Source organism: Marmota flaviventris, chromosome 8 (genome assembly GCF_047511675.1).
Source record: "Marmota flaviventris isolate mMarFla1 chromosome 8, mMarFla1.hap1, whole genome shotgun sequence".
Lineage (NCBI taxonomy): Eukaryota > Metazoa > Chordata > Mammalia > Rodentia > Sciuridae > Marmota > Marmota flaviventris.
Window position 1 is genome coordinate 125687633 of NC_092505.1, and position 17567 is coordinate 125705199.

The following is a 17567-nucleotide window of genomic DNA, read 5'->3' on the forward strand; positions in this document are numbered from 1 at the left end:
ACCTGACATCTCAGATTTATGTCCTTATTTCACAGATTATGACTTGTATTCAGATACCTTTTGAGCTCTTCATTTAGATATTTAATGGGCCTAAAGTGTTTAAAAACCTATAAATAAACTCTGAGTTTCCTATCTTCTGCCCACCTCCTCAGTAATGATAGGCTTTTCCCTGTAGTTGCTCAGATCAACTTTGGAGTCATCCTTGATTCTTTCTTAACCTGTATTCAGTCTGTTAGAAAATCCTCTTTAGTCTAATTGCAAATATTATCTACCATTTTTAAAATTCAAACTATTAAAATAGTTTAAGCTAACATGTGCTTTTGCTCAAACCTATCAGACTTGTTCCTTGTCTTAAGGTCCTGTTTCAAAGTGTAAATTTTTGTGTGCCCCTCTCCCCACTTTCCCCAATATAGCTTTCTCTCTTTCCTTCTTTCAGTTCTTGCTCAGAGGTCGTTTTTTTCATTAAGCCCTCTCCTAATGATAGTATTTACCATTACAAATTCTCATCCCAACCTGGCTACCTTTTCTGATTGTGCATGTATATATTTGTGCACACCTGTTTTATTTCCTATTTCCATGGGACTTAATTGTCATCCAACACAGTACAGTCATCCCTGAGTATCTGTGGAAGATTGTTCCAGGACAGATACCAAACTCCAAGATGTTCAAGTCTTTTATGTAAAACTGTGTAGTAAATATGTGTAGTTTACTTCAGAAACCCAAACTGTGTAGTATTACATATAAACGACATATAGATTTCCTTATGCTTGATATCATCTATAGATTAATTTATAATACCTAATTCAATAAATGCTATTTAAAGGGTTATTACACTCTTTTGTTCAGAGAATAATGTTCAAGGGGAAAAGTCTGTACATGTTCAGTAAAGATGTAACCATTGAAGACCTAACTACATCCTATATATCAGCCACAACATATTTTCAGTTATTGATTGGTTGAATCCAGTATTGGATAGGGAGGATCAACTGTGTACATGTTACTTAATTTGCTTATTGTCTGTCTCCTTCAACTAGAAGGCACGCCTGACAATGGCACTGATTTTTTTTTTTTTCTGTGTGATTTATTTACTAGTTTCTGACCTTTATTAAGTGCTTAGTAAATATTTATTGAGTAAATGAGTAAATCAGCACTTTTTTCTTCCCCTGGTGTTTTAAAGGGCTTTTATTTTAAAATAATTTTGCACACATATTCTAAGAATTTCCAGACACTCTGTACAGATTGTCCAAAAGTTAGCATTTTTTTTTTTTTTACATTTGCTTTATCAAATTATTGGTTTTTTTGTGCCTGTACTTGTGTACAACTCTTTCTCTCTGTGTACACACATCTGGGTAAATATATCTATATAGTGTATATAAAATGTTATGTCCTTATTATTTTTGAACTGTTTTAAAGACATAGTGCTATTTTACTTTAATACTTTAGTGTGAATTTCGTAGAAATCAAAAACATTCTTCTACGTAATCATGATAGTACAGTTATGAAAATGAGGACAACGGTATTGACATAACACTGATCCTATACTGATCTCATTCAGATTTTGCTACTTGCCCTAATGATGCCTAAAAGAAAAGAAAAACATTAATTTTTTTCTAACTTTGGATTCAGTGGTTTCGTGTTGCTTTTAGTTTTCATGTATGTCAGTACTTCTATATAACTAACTCATCTTAAATGTCCCTGCTCTTGTGTTTTATTAAGGATTTTGTTCCCTTTGTCCTAATTACATGAGGACCAGTACTTTTGTATCTTCAACATTATTCAACTTTCAGATTGGCATAGTCTTGAGTAGGAGAGGTAAATAAAAAGATGCAGTTTTAAAAAAAAATTCTCCTTCTATATGTGTAAATAGACAAATATAAACAATGAGTATGATATAGGTTAACAGATGATTTTATTTATAATAATTGTATCATAAAATAAGGCTTTCATTTAGAATATTGTAAATTTCATATTTAAATTAGTTTTAATGGCTAGAGAGAAGTACCATAATTAATTAAGTCCTTATTGTTCACTATTCTAAACCATGCTAACATAAACTATTTTACAAATCAATTTAGCTGTAAAGCCGTTGGTTTTGTTTAAAATTCCTAAAGGTGGAGTTGAGTAGTCAAAAAGGTATCCCCTATTTTCCTAACCTTTTTTCTTTTACTCTTTTTGTGGTGCTGAGGCTTGAACTCATGGCCTGCATGCTAGGCAAATGCTTTACCAAGGATCTACATTCCTAGCCCTTTCTAAAGATTTTGATGTGTATTATTTACCATCATAGAGGAATATATATGGCATTCCCCATTTTACCTTTACAGAGATTGTGAATCTTTGCTAATTTTTAAGTGGTAAAGCTTTCAATACTTTTTAAAATATTTGTTATTTATGTTTCATGAAATTTAACATTTCCTGCACTATACTTTGCATTTTTATTTTTCAAAGAAACAAAAAAGTCTACAGAATAATTTTATAGCTTTAAGTCTGTGTGCATTTGAATTTATATTTGTCAGTTGAATTTATGTCTCTTTTCCTTCTGTCAAACTAGTTTTATTGACTTTTTCTTAATTTTTCACTTTTCCTTCTGACTAGTTAATTAGTGCTAGACTTCCGTCCACCCACTTATTTATTTGTTTGTTTGTTTGTTAAGGACCACCACACTTCTCCCGGGAACACAGAATTAAAACCTGAGTCACTATTCAATTTTCTGACCCTCCCTGAGTTACTTTCTTAAATCTAATAAAATGTCATATCTCATTTACTTACCTATCTCCCATATTTATATTTCCCAAGTTCCTGTATTTAGGTCTCATTTTATTGGAATTTGCATTGTTACCTGTCTACTATTATTCTTTCTTCTAATTCATTCTATTTTGTTTTTTAATGCTGTCTTGTTGGTCTGTTTTTACCTGTTCAAATGGCAAGCAGTGCTTTTTAATTTTAACTACCTTACAATGTAATGTTTTGCTGTATTTCTTGATTCATAACCAATAGGATTCATCTCTTGTCCTTTTATTTATGGCTTTTGCTTTCCTACTTCCAACACTTGTGCATGATATTTTTTTTTCTTTCTTGAGTTTATTTTTTCTAAGTTCTGTCTGTGCTTATCTTATAGTACTAGTATTACTATTTTATGAAACAAGTAAGTCTCAACTTGTAGGTCTTTTTGTGTGTGTGTATGTGTGTGTGGAACTTTCCCTGGTTACCAATACCAAAAATAATCTTTGCCTTCTTAAATCCTTTCAGCACTTATCTTAAAGCAAAGTTCCATGAAAGGTATTTTCTTATAGATTTTTAAAAATTTTTTAGTTTTATTTTTTAGTTGTTGTAGACCTTTATATGTGGTGCTGAGAATCGAACCCAGTGCCTCAACATGCCAGGCAAGTGCGCTACCGCTGAGCCCAGCCTCAGCCCCAGCCCCAGCCCCAGCCCCAGCCCCAGATTATTTTTTTTCTGTACCTGTTTATCTGCATATCTTAATCTTTTAATTATATGTATATAACCATTTTCTAGTAAACTGTTCCAAATATATTAATTTACCTTATTTGGATAAAAGGGTTTTAAAAATACGCATTCATAGTTTATGAATAAAGTCAGATAAGGTTATTTGTTTTACTGTTGTTAAGTGTTTTGAGTTCTTACCCTTTTGAATAAGCAGCTGGCAGAGATCCTCTCTCATTCTGTGAAGCTCTTTCTTCACAGTCATAATTGTTTTCTTTGCTGTGCTCAAGCTTTTAAGTTTCCTGCTGTCCCACTTATTGGTTCTTGGTTTTTTTGAGCTGTAGGGTTCTTGTTAAGGAAGTCAGTGTCTGCTCTGATGTGGTGTAGTGTTGAGCCTGTTCCCTCCAGTTTCATGTTTCTGGCTTAATTCCTAGGCCTTTGATCTACTTGGAGTTGACTTTTGTGCAGGGTGAGAAACAGTAATCTAGTTTTGTTCTTCTATATATGGATAGCCAGTTTTCCCAGCATTGTTTGTTTAAAAGACTATCTTTACCATATATTTTTGGCACCTTGTCGAGTATCTGATGACTCTGTGGATTTGTCTTCGTGTCTGTCTTCTATCCTGTTGGTCTTCATGTCTTTTTTGATGCCAGCACCATTGCTGTTTTCGTTACTATGACTGTAGTATAATTTGAGAAGCAAATATTTTGATGCACCAACATCAATCTTGTTTGGGATTGCTTTGGCTCTTCTGGGTCTTTTTTTTTTTTTTTTTTTGTACTAAGGATAAAACCCAGGGACATTCAAATACTGAGCCCCATCTCTAACCGTTTTTATATTTTGAGAAAGGGTCTTAAGTTGCTTAGGGCCTCACTAAGTTGTGGAGGCTGGCTTTGAATTCACAGTGTCCTGCCTAAGTCTCCTGAACTGCTGGGATTACATGCATGCATCACTGCGCCCAGCTTATTCTTTTCTTTTCAAAGGAATTCGAGGACTGTTGTTTTCTAGTTCTGTGAAGAATGTCATTGATACTTTCATGGTGGAATTGCATTCAGTCTGTGGTTTTCGGTGTTATGGCCATTTTAGCAATATCAATTCTGCCCACCCATAAACATTTCCATTTTCTAGAGTTGTCTTCTATTTCTTCCTTCACTGTTCTGTAGTGCCTAAAGATGCATGGAAGGTTGTTTAGCCTTGTGACTTTCTAAGCATACATAATATTTTCTGTGAAATTTGTTACTTAATATGTTGCAGGGAAGGATTTGTTTCAGATATTTCAATTTTATTTTCATTAAGAGTGTCATTACCATTTTTTTTCCCCCTCATTGTATCCTTTGAAATTAGCTGCGGCAGTGAAGTCTAATTTCTGTATTAGTAGCCCTGTGGGCTGAAGACATTTTACTTACTCTATTGTTTATAGTATACAATAAGCACAACTGTTTCTTTTTCACCACTAATTTACAAAATTGTATTAGGATGCTGAACCATACATCTTAATTACTACAAGTTCTTTGAAAGCCTTGTGGTGCCAGGTAGAAAGATTAACTTTTTTATGTGTCTGATACATAGTAACTATGTGATGAATAAAGAAATAAAAGTGTTCAATGAATGATAAAATATTTTCTAGTAAATTATATTTTGTGGAATGAGTGAGTAAGGTAACATTGGGGATTGGAATACTCACAGAAGTGTTTCTAGACAGTAAATTTCTTAGAACTGGCTTTAAAATTTGAAATATCAAGAAAAGTGCTGTCTTGTTTTATGGACTCTTGTCTTTTAAAATCCTTTTATGGAATCCTTTAAATGATTAAAGATAACATCAAGTGGACATTTTTAATTTGTCTGCTTTTCTGTTTGTACTTATCTTTTAAGAAAAAAATTTTTTAAGAAAAAAATTATTGACGAAAGATTGTTGTTTTCTTTTATCTTCCATTTTAAAACTGTTTATTAAAGGTTTCTGGCCTGGTTGACTACATAGTGAGAGATATCCCTTGAGGATCAGAAAATTGATCATATATGAAATTATTGAGCCCATAAGTATGTTGAGATTAATGGATTAATGGAAACTATTCCATTAATGGAAGTATTTAGTGTTGGAAAAGGGGATTCAAATCTGGAAAAAGCTAGAACGAACTTGGTATTGGATTAATATTGGCATCAACAGTGGACTTAAGGTTTTCTATATATGTAGATGGATACAGTGGCAATACATTTGCGTGCGTGCTTGTGCAAGTGTGTGTTGGTGTGTGTATATGAGACAGACACTACTAAAAGTAATAGAAATAAAGAATGTGCTCAACAAATGATGAGGCTTACTCAAAGTAACATAGAAGCCAGTTTGAAGAAGACTCTTCTGGGGAAAATTGAGAATAAAAATAGACTGTAATCCATTGAATAAAGTAAGAACTCCTGGTCTATATTGAAATATGTAAGGGGAATGCCAAGTAATAAAAGTAGAAAGATGGATGGAATTAGAAATTCTATCTCCATTTGTTAGCCATCATAATAATAGGTTATTCAGGAAACACCAGATGGATCCAAAAACAAGTAGATGAATGATCTGATGGTATGTATTTACAAGTTTTATTCTTATCATCTCACAAAATACTTGTAAAATTACAAAGTGAGAAAGAGTAACTTCATGTCAGAGGAATCAGGCCTATGCTTCTTTAACCAAGATGTTAAAATTAACGTGGATGATGGTGCATGCCTATAATCCCAGCAGCTCCAGTGGCTGAGGGAAAAAAAATCATAAGTTCAAACCAGCCTTAGCAACTTAATAAGAACCTGTCTTGAAATAAAAAGTAAAAAGGACTGGGTCTGTGGCTCAGGGGGTTAAGTGCCTCTGGGTTCAACCTCCAGTATCCCCCCAAAAAGATGGTGATTAGGCTGATTGCGTCATGTCTTTTCTGATAAAGGATGCACATAGAAGAATGGACTGCTATTTCTCTGATATTCTTGCTGAAAATACATAAGTGAAATCTAATCTTGGAGAAACTCAGACTAAATTGAGGAACAGTCCACAAGATAATTGGCCACCATTCAAAAAATATCAAGGTCATGAGTTAAAGAAGATAGATATATTATTCCATATTGAGAAAAAATAAAGAAAGGTGACATCTAAGTATATGTGATCTTAGTGTGGATCATTTTTTTGTAAAAGACATTGTGATAAATTTCCTTGGCATCTGTGGATTAAATGGATGATTTGAAACAAAGGCATTTTCTGATTTAGCTGGTTGTACTAAGATTGTGTTGCAGAGTGTCTTTAGGGTGTTTATCATTATCTACATCTTTCAGTGGTTCAGGAAAAAAAATTGTTTAAGAGGTAGGGCAACAAGATATGATAACTGTGGAATCTCAGTGAAGGATATACAACAGTTCTTCTAGTATTGTTGGAGCTTTTATATATATTTGCTTTTATTTAGAAATTAAAAACAAGATTATGGTTTGATTTGTTTAATAGTCTGTGTAACACATTGCTTTGTGGTCTGAAAGCAACAGTGAAATCATGACAACTTTGAAAGTAAATTATCCCTCATGGTGATGATTGAACCCAGGGACCCTTTACCAGTGAGTTACATCTACCCCTGTGTATTTATGTAATTTAATTTAGTTTTTGAGACTGGTCCCATTAAGTTGCTAAGGCTGGCCTAAAACTGGTAATTATCCTGCCTCACCCTCCTGAGTAGCTGGGATTGCAGGCATGAACTACTGCACCTGGTATCTTTGAAAGCTTTAAGGTGATAAACTATCATCATCAGATATTTTATGTGAAAACTGCTCCATCAACCTTTCCAAAATTAGGTATCCTGCCCTTTTTTACTGAGATGTAAAGTTCATGAGGATCAGTATATTTAGTTTTAAAGTATTCCCAAATTCTTAAAACACTGTTTAACTATTCTGTAAAAATCCCAATAACCAACATGTTCTGAGCATGTATTGTATGTCAGTCACTATTTATATAATTTTTACAAGTCTCCTATCAGTATATAGATACTACTTTTCCCATAAAACAGATGAATAAAATGGGTACAGGAGAATTAAATCATTTGCCTAGACTCACTAGGAAGTTGCTGAATCACATTTATTATCACAAAATTTTTCTTTTTAAATTTTATTTTGAGGCAGGTTCTCACTATGGTTGCCCTTGAATTTGTGATCCTCCTGCCTCATCCTCTCAATTATCTCAGATTATAGGCATGTGCCACCATGCCTAGCTTTGCTGAGTGTTTAATCCTTTCTTTCTCCTTCTAAATACATATGTGCTGAATAAATAAAATGAACAAATGAAACATGAAGTACAAACAATTCAGTGTATTGGGTGAAATATTTAAACTTAGTAATTGAACTGTTTCTTAAGTAAGGTCTGCTGCATTTTTTGCTGAAGGTATACACATAGGTCCTCCTCTCTCTCCCCTTTCCCTTTCCCCTCCCCTCCCTCTTCCTCCCCCCACCCCAGATGTAGATGTGATACCCAACCTAAAGACACTCTGCAACACAATCTTAGTACAATCAACTAAATCAGAAAATGCCTTTGTTTCAAATCATCCTTTTAATCCATAGATATGCCAAGGCTTTTATTGGGGGGTGGGGTTTGCAAGGTATTCAACCAAGGACACTTTACCACCAAGCTATATCCCCAGCTCATTTATTCTTTTAAATTATTATTATTATTATTATTATTATTTATTATTATTATTATTTTGAAATTTTGAGACAGGGTCTCAATTGCTGAGGCTGGTCTTGAAGTTGGAGTTCTCCTGGCTCAACCTCCTAAGTTGGTGGAGTTACAGGTGTGTATCCCTGCAGCATATTCTTTGTGATGATGATTGGAGGTGTTAGAGGACTTGGATCTGTAGGAGTTTTGTGAGTTTGTATTTTTACATAAAGTATATAAAATTTAAATGTGCATTAAGTGCTGGTACTTTTTACTCTACACAATTCCACATAATTGCAATCAATATATTCAGTTGTTGGCACTCTGTATCTGAGGACTCTGTCTAAAGATTGAAAGTATTTGGAAAAAATATAGTATAGAAACTACTTACATTGTATTTGGCATTATAATTAATCTTGAGATCATTTAAAGTATATATACAAATACTACCCCATATAAAGGAATTGAATATAAACTGATACTAAAATCCCTCACTGATACCAAGGTTCAATTGTGGACCACTTCTAGTGCTCTAGAAAAAGCATCCATATGCCCTTTTCAGTCTATTTTTTCTAGGTGTACCTGCTATTCTGCCTTTTCCAAGACTAGTTCTCCATGCTTTTGAACTTTATGCAAATGTATTTATGATATTTTATTTAGATAACTTTGATTCATTAGTTTGTACAGGAAACTTTGTGTTCTTAGTTATATGATCTTTTTAAATGATTCCCAGTGTTCCATTGTACAAAATACTCCTTTTTATTTAGTTTTTCTACTGTTATGGACATTATTATTTCAGTTTTTGGTTATTATGCAAAAAAGATACTATGAACATTTTTGTACAATTCTTTTTTTTAAAAAATATTTATTTTTTAGGTCTAGATGGACACAACACAGTGCCTTTATTTTTATGTGGTGCTGAGGATCTAACCAAGGTCCCGCCCATGCTAGGCAAGCGCTCTACTGCTGAGCCACAATCCCAGCCCCTTTTGTACAATTCTTTACATGTATATTAGTATGCATTTTGTTCATATATATCCTGAGGAATAGAATTAATGATTCAAAGGATATATGTATGTGTAAATTAATTGAGCACTTCTAAACATTTCCCCAAAATGATTATATTTGTATCCTGCCAGCAATATAGAGGAAGTCCATTTGTTCCTTTTTTTTAACCAACAGTTGATTTCATCAGTCATTTCTATTTTAGCCTTTGTTTATTATTATTATTATTAGGTTTCAAGTACCTTATAATTATACACAATAGTGAGGTTTATTGAGACATATTCATATGTACATATGACATATTTTGTTCCAGTTCATCTCCTGGTACTTCCCTCTACTCTCCCTCTACCCTTTCCATCCCTCTTCCTCTGTTGTTCTGGTCTTCCGTCTACTTATTTATATATTTTCCATTGCTACATTATAATTGTACATAAAGTAAGACTCAGTGTGATATGTTCATATATAAGCATATAGCATAATTCGTTAGGCTTTATTCCCCAGTTCTTCACCTTTCCCTCCTTCCTTCCTTTTCCTCTATCTACTACTTTTACTCCACCATTTTCATAAAATTTCCTGCTTTCATTCTTTTTTTTTTCCCCCTTTAGGTTTTTTCTCTTCAAAAAAGAGAAAATGTGTTACCTTTGACTGTGAGTCTGGCTTATTTTGCTTAGCATGTTCTCTAGTTTACCATCAAATGACATAATTTCATTCTTCTTTATGATTGAGTAGAACTATATTGTGTATGTATGTTACATTTTCTTTATCCTCTGTTGAACACCTGATTTCATAACCTGACTATTGGGAATTGTGCTGTCATAAACATTGGAATCCATGTAGCACTATTTTAACCTTTCTGATGGGCATAGTGTGGTGTCTCATTTTTGTTTGCATTGGTATTTTTCTGATGTTAAATGTTATCAAGTACCTTTTGGTAAGTTTTATAGCTGTTTTTACATTGTCAGTTTTTTTCTCAAACTGCTCTGAGAAAGTTTCTGTATATATTTGTAATCCAAATCGATTTCACCATTATTATTATTATTTTTTTTTTTTGAAAATTGATCATTCTGAAATGTCCACAGAAATGCAGTGTCTCTAAAAAGAGGTAAAGCAATAAGGAAGAAGTGCAAATCTGGAAGACTTTCACTACTAGATTTTAAATCTTACTGTAAAGCTACAGTAATGAAGGTAAATTGGTATTGGCACAATGACAGATCTGTGTGAGAGAGTACAGAGACACATATGTCAGCTGATTTATGATAAAGAGTCTTAATTCAGTGGGGGAAAGATGATTCTTTAAAAACAATGATTCTGAAGCAATTGCTTTTCTGTGTTTAAAGTCTTTAATTTTGATTAAGACTGAAGTTGTTGATTATTTTTATTTATAGATTGTGCTTTTGTATTTAAGAAATTGTTGCTAAGCTCAGTTTCCCTTGTTTTTTCTGCTATTACACGTAGGTCTAGATCTCTTTTGAGTTTATTTTGTATGTAGTGTGCGGTAAGGATCAAATGGTTTCTGATCTATTTGAAATAAGTTGCAGATATCATGATCCATAATCCCTATAGTTCATGGTGTATTTTCTAAGAACAAGGAAAGGAAATTCTCTTATGTAAGTATTATATAATTATCAAAACCAGGAAATTTAATATTTACAGAATATTATTATCTAATTAATAGCTATACACATAGCTTTGTAGTTGTTTCAGAATGTCTTTACATCTATTTTTCTAGTCCAGGACCTAACCAAATACATTAAAGATTTATTATGTTTAATGTCTGCTATCTTCAGTAGTTTCTTGTTCGATCTCTGATTTTTATCATCTTGATATTTTTGAAAAATATAAGCAAAGGCATTTTATAATGCTCCTCAATTCTTTTGTTTCTTCCTGATTAAATTCAGGCTATGCATATTTGGGAGTAATATATAATTAGCACTTTCTCTTAAACATGAATTTCATAAGGTAGAATAAGTGAAATGTATGAGACAATACATAGAAATTAGACATCCCCACAAAGTTGAGGCAGATATCTTCTTGTTAATGGAATAATTTCCTAAGTTATAATATTTGGGGGGAGAGGGAGTTACATTGTTCATGTTCCATGAGGGAAACTATGTCTTGTAGGATTAGTTAATTTTTAGGGGTCTGTATTGCACTACACCTATGCTAGAGCTAGCATGTAGTTGGTATGACAGCCTGTTTGGGGGTTCCCACCTAATGGTCTAGATTCAAGGATAGTGCTGATAATGGTAGAATAGAACTCTAGAAACTGGTTACTGTCTAGGTTACTAAGATTATTAAGATAGATTCATTAATTCATGGTTTTTTAATTTTTTTAAAGAGTTGGGGATCAAAATCAGGACCTTTTACATGCTAAGCATTCTTCACCTGAGCCAAAGTTTTGTTTTTGTTTTTGTAGTGGCAAGGGGATGGGTTGAATGGGTAAAGTTTAAGTTTTATTTGAGGCAGGGTCTTGCCTAGGCAGGCCTCAAATTTGTGATTACAGGGGAATTTTAGGATTACACCCTGCCTAAATAGCATATGGGGTTTTTAAGGTGGTAGAACTCTCAATTGTGATACCATAATTATGAATACAGAACACTATGCATTTGTCAGAGCCTGTATAGCTTTATAATACAGTGAATGTATTTTGTTATCTGTAATATGCTGGACATGTATTTCCTTGTTCTGTCCATCTCAGGGCCTAGAAGCAAAGACACCCTCAGTAGCAAAAGGCCAAACCTGGTGTTGCAGATTTTCATCTCTAATATCATTCTCTAGTAAAAGGAACCATGTCTTTTTGTAGTATTGGTTAATTTTAGGATTGGGCTAGGAAATATACAAGGCGAGAGTCCAGCAACTTTTAGGTGCCTTAAGTATTCAAAGATTAAAAAACAAAATAACCCCCCCCCACACACACACACAGTGATAGGGAAATATCAAATGGACACTCAACTGAAATGACCAAGCTTGAAAAAATTTTAAAAACAAAGTAAAATGGGGCTGGGGATGTGGCTCAAGTGGTAGTATGCTCGCCTAGCATGCTTGAGGCACTGGCTTAGATTATCAGCACTACATAAAAATAAAATAAAAGATATTGTGTCCACCTAAAAATAAAAAATAAAAAAAGTAAAATGATATGAGACTATATCCCAAAGTAGAAAGTAAATGTTGATGAGTCCGTATTGATTTAAATGATCAAATAAATGGGTGAAAACAGATGTGGAAGAACGTAAAATAATTTTATGTAAACTGACTTTCAAGGAAGTACAGCTTAATTTCTTACCCCTTAACTGTAAACTATCTGTAGTAATTTTATTCCAAAGGGTACAGTAAGATAAAGGGAGGAAAAGTTACTTTATAGTGGAGAAACCTATCTAAGGCTACAACAGACAACTGATTAACTTCAGCATCAACAATGATATGTCATGTTAATAATGTATGTTATTTAATGTTAAGTTAATGCATCCTTAATATGAGATGATAAAAATGACGCCTTACTTTTTCTGTCTTCTTCCCCCAAGGTCATAATCCTAGTCTAGTAATAATTAAAAATGCTTGTCAAGTCCAAGTGAAGGATCTTTTGGAAAATACCTGATTGGTATTCCTTAGAACTGCTGAAGTCATCAAAAAAACAAGAAAAGCTAAGAACCTTTCCCAGAAAAGAGAAGCTCGAGTAAAGACATGATGACTGAATATAATATGGTGTCTTGGATGGACTTCTAGGGCATAAAATGGTCATTAGACAAAAAATAAGAAAACCTGAATAAAGGGTATACATTTTTATTAGCATATCAATATTGATTTATTATTTGTACCAGACATACTATACAAATACAAGTTGTTAATAATAGGGGTAACTGATGTCAGATATATGGTAATTTCCTGTGCTATTTTCATAATTTTTTTTGTAAATCTAAAACTGACCTTGGAATAAAATTAATTTAAACAATAATCAAATGACCTAATATGTATTCATCCACCCACAATATTGGTTTTAGGGCCATAAACTGTTAAGAGAAATGAAGAGAGTACTACTGAAGAACACAGTAATAATCAAATACAGGGAGCAGGTACTGTAACCAGGAATAGAAGCCCTCCATCTTATCTTTTGTAGTGTTCCTCCAGTGCCCTCTATTTTTAAAGCCTGATACTGCAGTAGATGGTATAAAAGTAATGTTTCCAGGGTCCAAATCCAGAATTACAAAACAAGACAAATAAGGGTGGATTTGGAGACAAGGGACATTAGATAATTGGAACACGGCTATAGTAAGAATGAATTAAGTTACTCAAAAGAAAATATTATGATTGAGAAGAAAAGATGCATGGGAAAGACCTCTGGGTAACACTAACAGGTAAAAAATATGGTACATGGAAGGAAAAGGTATCTGAAAGATAAGGAAGAAAATCATGTCGAATGTTAAAGAGCGTTTTAAGAATCTCTATTGCATTTAGCAATATTGATGTCGTTGATGGTGAAGCACCAACCATGCAATTAATATAGATAGAAATGAATAGAATTTATAGAACTGGATGAAATGACCACAAACTGTTTTCCCAAATTACCCTTGACTCTAAAGATGAGACATAGATAGGGTGTAACTAGTATTAACTTAAGAAATAATTGGGGACAGGGGATGGTATGTTAATTAAAAAATGTAAACTTCATCAAGGCAAGAACATTTCTATTTTTTTTTATTATTGTATTCCCAGTACCTAAAATAGTTGCAAATATGTTCATTCTGTATTTATTTTATGACTAAGAAATATTTGAGTACTTCACAATAGGGAAGAGTTGAATAAATGGTATTTCTCAGAAGTATTTTATTGAACAAGATTTCTGAGGCAGAGGATGGCATAATGAAGGACATGTCAAGAGTAGGCATGGTTAAAATATTATTGTTTTATATCATATCTAATTAGTTTTTAAACTTTGTTTTCATACCTCATATGTATAAACTTAGGTTTGATTGTTTACACTATATTTTTGTTGTTGAAAGCAATATGTAAAGCTTTTTTCGTTAGGGAGTTATCTTATTTTGCACTTTTTAAACCACCAGTGATTGACAGTATGTTTAATTTTTCTTTTATAAAGTGAAAAGTAAGCCTGCATTTAATGTCATTTTTAAAAATCTTTTAATTTAGTCTACAAATAAGAAACCTCGAAAATCTCCAGGAGAGAAGAGCAGAATTGAAGCTGGAGTGAGAGGAACAGGCCGTGGAAGAGCTAATGGGCATCCTCAACAGAATGGTGAAGGGGAGCCTGTCACATTATTTGAAGTGGTGAAACTGGGGAAAAGTGCAATGCAGGTAAATTTAAAGTGTTTTTGTTTGTTGTTTGCTTTTTGTTTCATGCATAAAAAGAGATAGTAAATAACCTATGTGGAATATCTTGGTGTACATATTGACACTTTATATACTTTAATTTTTTTTTTCCCCTGGGGATTCTACAGATTGAACTCAGGGTCATATACTTGCTCAGGACACTCTTCCACTGAACTATATCTTCAGCCCCTATACCTTGATTATCATGAAACCATATATTTTATTCTGTAAGGTTTTTGATTTGGTTTGGTTTGTAAAGAGCATCGGGAAAGACATTTTGTTGAATAGTAACATATTCCTTAGATTGTGTTCAATATGTTGACCAGTATTAATAGGAGATACAAAAGAGGATTTTTATTGCCTTGTTACAGTTTTTAGATGTGATTTTATTGCAGAGTAATTGACAAAAGAAAGGGTGATCTTTTATAACCTTTTTTACTCTTTTATCTCTTCTCATTTACTCAAGAGATATCTTAAGTATTTTGTAAGAGCATTATTTTATTAGCTTCTTAGTAATTCATTATAATCATAAACCAAAATTGTTTTGACGATTCCTTGAGTATATCATTATATATTCCTTGAGTATATATTATATTCTTCACTGTTATCAAAATTATTAGTCATTATTCATGTATTCATACATATTATTATTCATACATATTCTATGTATCTTTTCATTTTAAATAATGGAAGTGAAATTATTTGGTTAAAGTGTAGTGGGTTTATTTTGTTTTGTCTTGTAGAAGAAATAGGGCTTGAACACAGAGCTTTGCACATGCTAGGCAAGTGCTTTACCACTGAGCTATGTCTCTGTCCCTTTTCATTTTAATGTTGAGACAGGGTCTTACCACGTTGTTGAGGCTGGCCTAGAAGGTGGGATCCTCTAGCCTCAGTCTCCTGATAAGCATGCACCACCATGCTCAGCTAACGGGTTTCTTTCTTTCTTTCTTTTTTTTTTTTTTTAAACAGTATAATACAAAAATACCCTATTCCTCTCCAAGGATTTAATCTAGTTTACCTTTCACTAGAAGTGTAACAGAATGCCCACATTTATACTAGTGCTAGCAATTGCATATTTTGTATTTTAAAATTACCTAATAATATGAAAGTTGGTATTTCACTATTTTAATTTGCACTTTTTGGTCACCAAAGATTGATGTTATGTTAAATCTATCTGATAATTGACTGTTTTATTTCATTTTCCCAGTAAGTGTGACAGTCATTTAGGTAATTTATGAAACAATAATTACTTGTGGCACTAACACAGGTTTTCATTAGTTAAAAAAAAATTTAATCTGTATTTCATTTTCAGTCCATAAAGGAGCTTAGTGTTTATTATTATTATTAGTATGTTGTCAAATTGATGTGTACAAGAGTCTTGGAATTTATATGCTGAGAGATTTATATATATGATTTTTATATATGATCTCATGAAGTAGTGGCATGATTCTAAATGGTAAATACTGAATTCCCAGTTATTTAAAACAAAGGGTGACAATCTGTGAATTACATATGTATAATTTAAAAAGAGATGAAGTGATCTTTAGCCATTAAGCTTGAAAATTTTATCATTATATTTTAATAGAAACATTGGTAAGCTACAGAAATATTAATTTTTGAGATTAACTTTATTGCTTCTCACCTTTATGTAGAAACACAAGTAACAGAAAGATAAAGGGTTTTTATCTACAATTTTAATAATTTCATTTTAATATTTTATTTTCACTTTTATGTGAAGCTTTATTGTACCAGATAGTTACATATTGTAATGATAATTTTAATGCATATTCTATTTAAATTGAATGCTAACATTTTTGTAAGTATATAAAGCAGGGTTTATTTAAAAAGGGGTAACATCAACTTCTAATATGAATAAAATTTTATCATCTGTATATGAAACAAAATACTGACCAATATAAATTATTTTTTTTTATCCACATGTTCTATTCTTCATCCTGATTACTTTTCCCTAAGAAAACTGTTTGATACTGTAATTCTTTTACTTAAAATCTTTGAGCCATATTTTCTGACAGATAAGAATTAATAATTAGGACTCTAGAGGCTTCCATAATTTGGTTTTAACTATTCATCTTTTGAAGTCTACTCTAAACCTTTTTTTAAAAAAAAAATTTTGTGTTTTATTATTAATGTTATATTTTTCCTTACTAGGTATAGTCACATTAATCTAAAAACTTATATAATATCGTTTTTCACTTAATAATTTTCTAATAAAGTTGTTGCTGAGCACAAAGGGAATTCACATTTAAAAAACATACAAGTGTGTTCCATTGACAGTGGCACAGCAATTTCACTGTTTATTACATCCTGACAAGATAAAATGATATTTTAGTTAAATATTAAAAAGAGAAGACAAACAGATATCAATATATTCAGAAATAAAGCAAGTATTTCTGTGGTTTATATAGAAGAAAACTACAAAATGATGTTTAGGATTTTACTTAGAATAGAGAAGCACATTCTTACAGCCAAGAATTTGGTACTTGTTTGTTAAAATTGCATTATGAAGAATAGTAGAATAGACTCAGACTTATTTCATGAAGCCATAGCCTAATATTAGTTTCCATCCCTGAAAAGGAAGCTAAAGAAAGCCACTGATAACTAATGCGAAGGCTTATATTTATGGTGACTATAAATTTCAAGTTGTCCTTGAGATTCTTTTTATACTTATTGTGCATGCAGTTATTTATTTATTTAAAATTTTTTTTTTGTAGTTGTAGATGGACAGAATGCCTTCATTTCACTTATTATTTTTTTTTCATGTGGTGCTGAGGATCAAACCTAGTGCCTCACACATGCTAGGTAAGCACTTTACCACTGAGCTACAGCCCCAGCCCCCATTTAGTTACTTATTAATATAGAATCCTTAAGTATTCAAAAGGGTCTTAGTTTGGATTATAATTCATATTAAATTCCCATTTTTAAGAAATCAAAGGATGATGGAAGAGAGAAGACAGACATAGTCCTCATAAGAAACCCTTGATTGAAATGTCTGGTAATGTGGTGTCAGGGTAAAAATTTCCATTGTTATTTTAAGAAAGGAAGATCTAAGCCCATATTGTTTAATCTGAATCTGCAATGGCAAGCCTAGTAGGAACAGGTAATAAAAACATTAGATGTG

General features: G+C 32.4%; 1 protein-coding gene across 4 annotated transcripts in view; it reads left to right on the plus strand.

The window, feature by feature from the left end:
• Stag1 (STAG1 cohesin complex component) overlaps nucleotides 1-17567 on the plus strand; it is a 373003-nt gene that overhangs the window by 125645 nt on the left and 229791 nt on the right. For 2 of the 4 annotated variants that reach the window (XM_071615631.1, XM_027933685.3), the window contains one exon: nucleotides 14249-14413. In XM_071615631.1, coding sequence (XP_071471732.1) covers nucleotides 14249-14413 — 165 coding nt within the window. Of the gene's footprint in view, nucleotides 1-8166; nucleotides 8238-14248; nucleotides 14414-17567 lie in introns of those variants that run through there. The other 2 variants (XM_071615633.1, XM_071615632.1) reach the window with 2 other exon arrangements.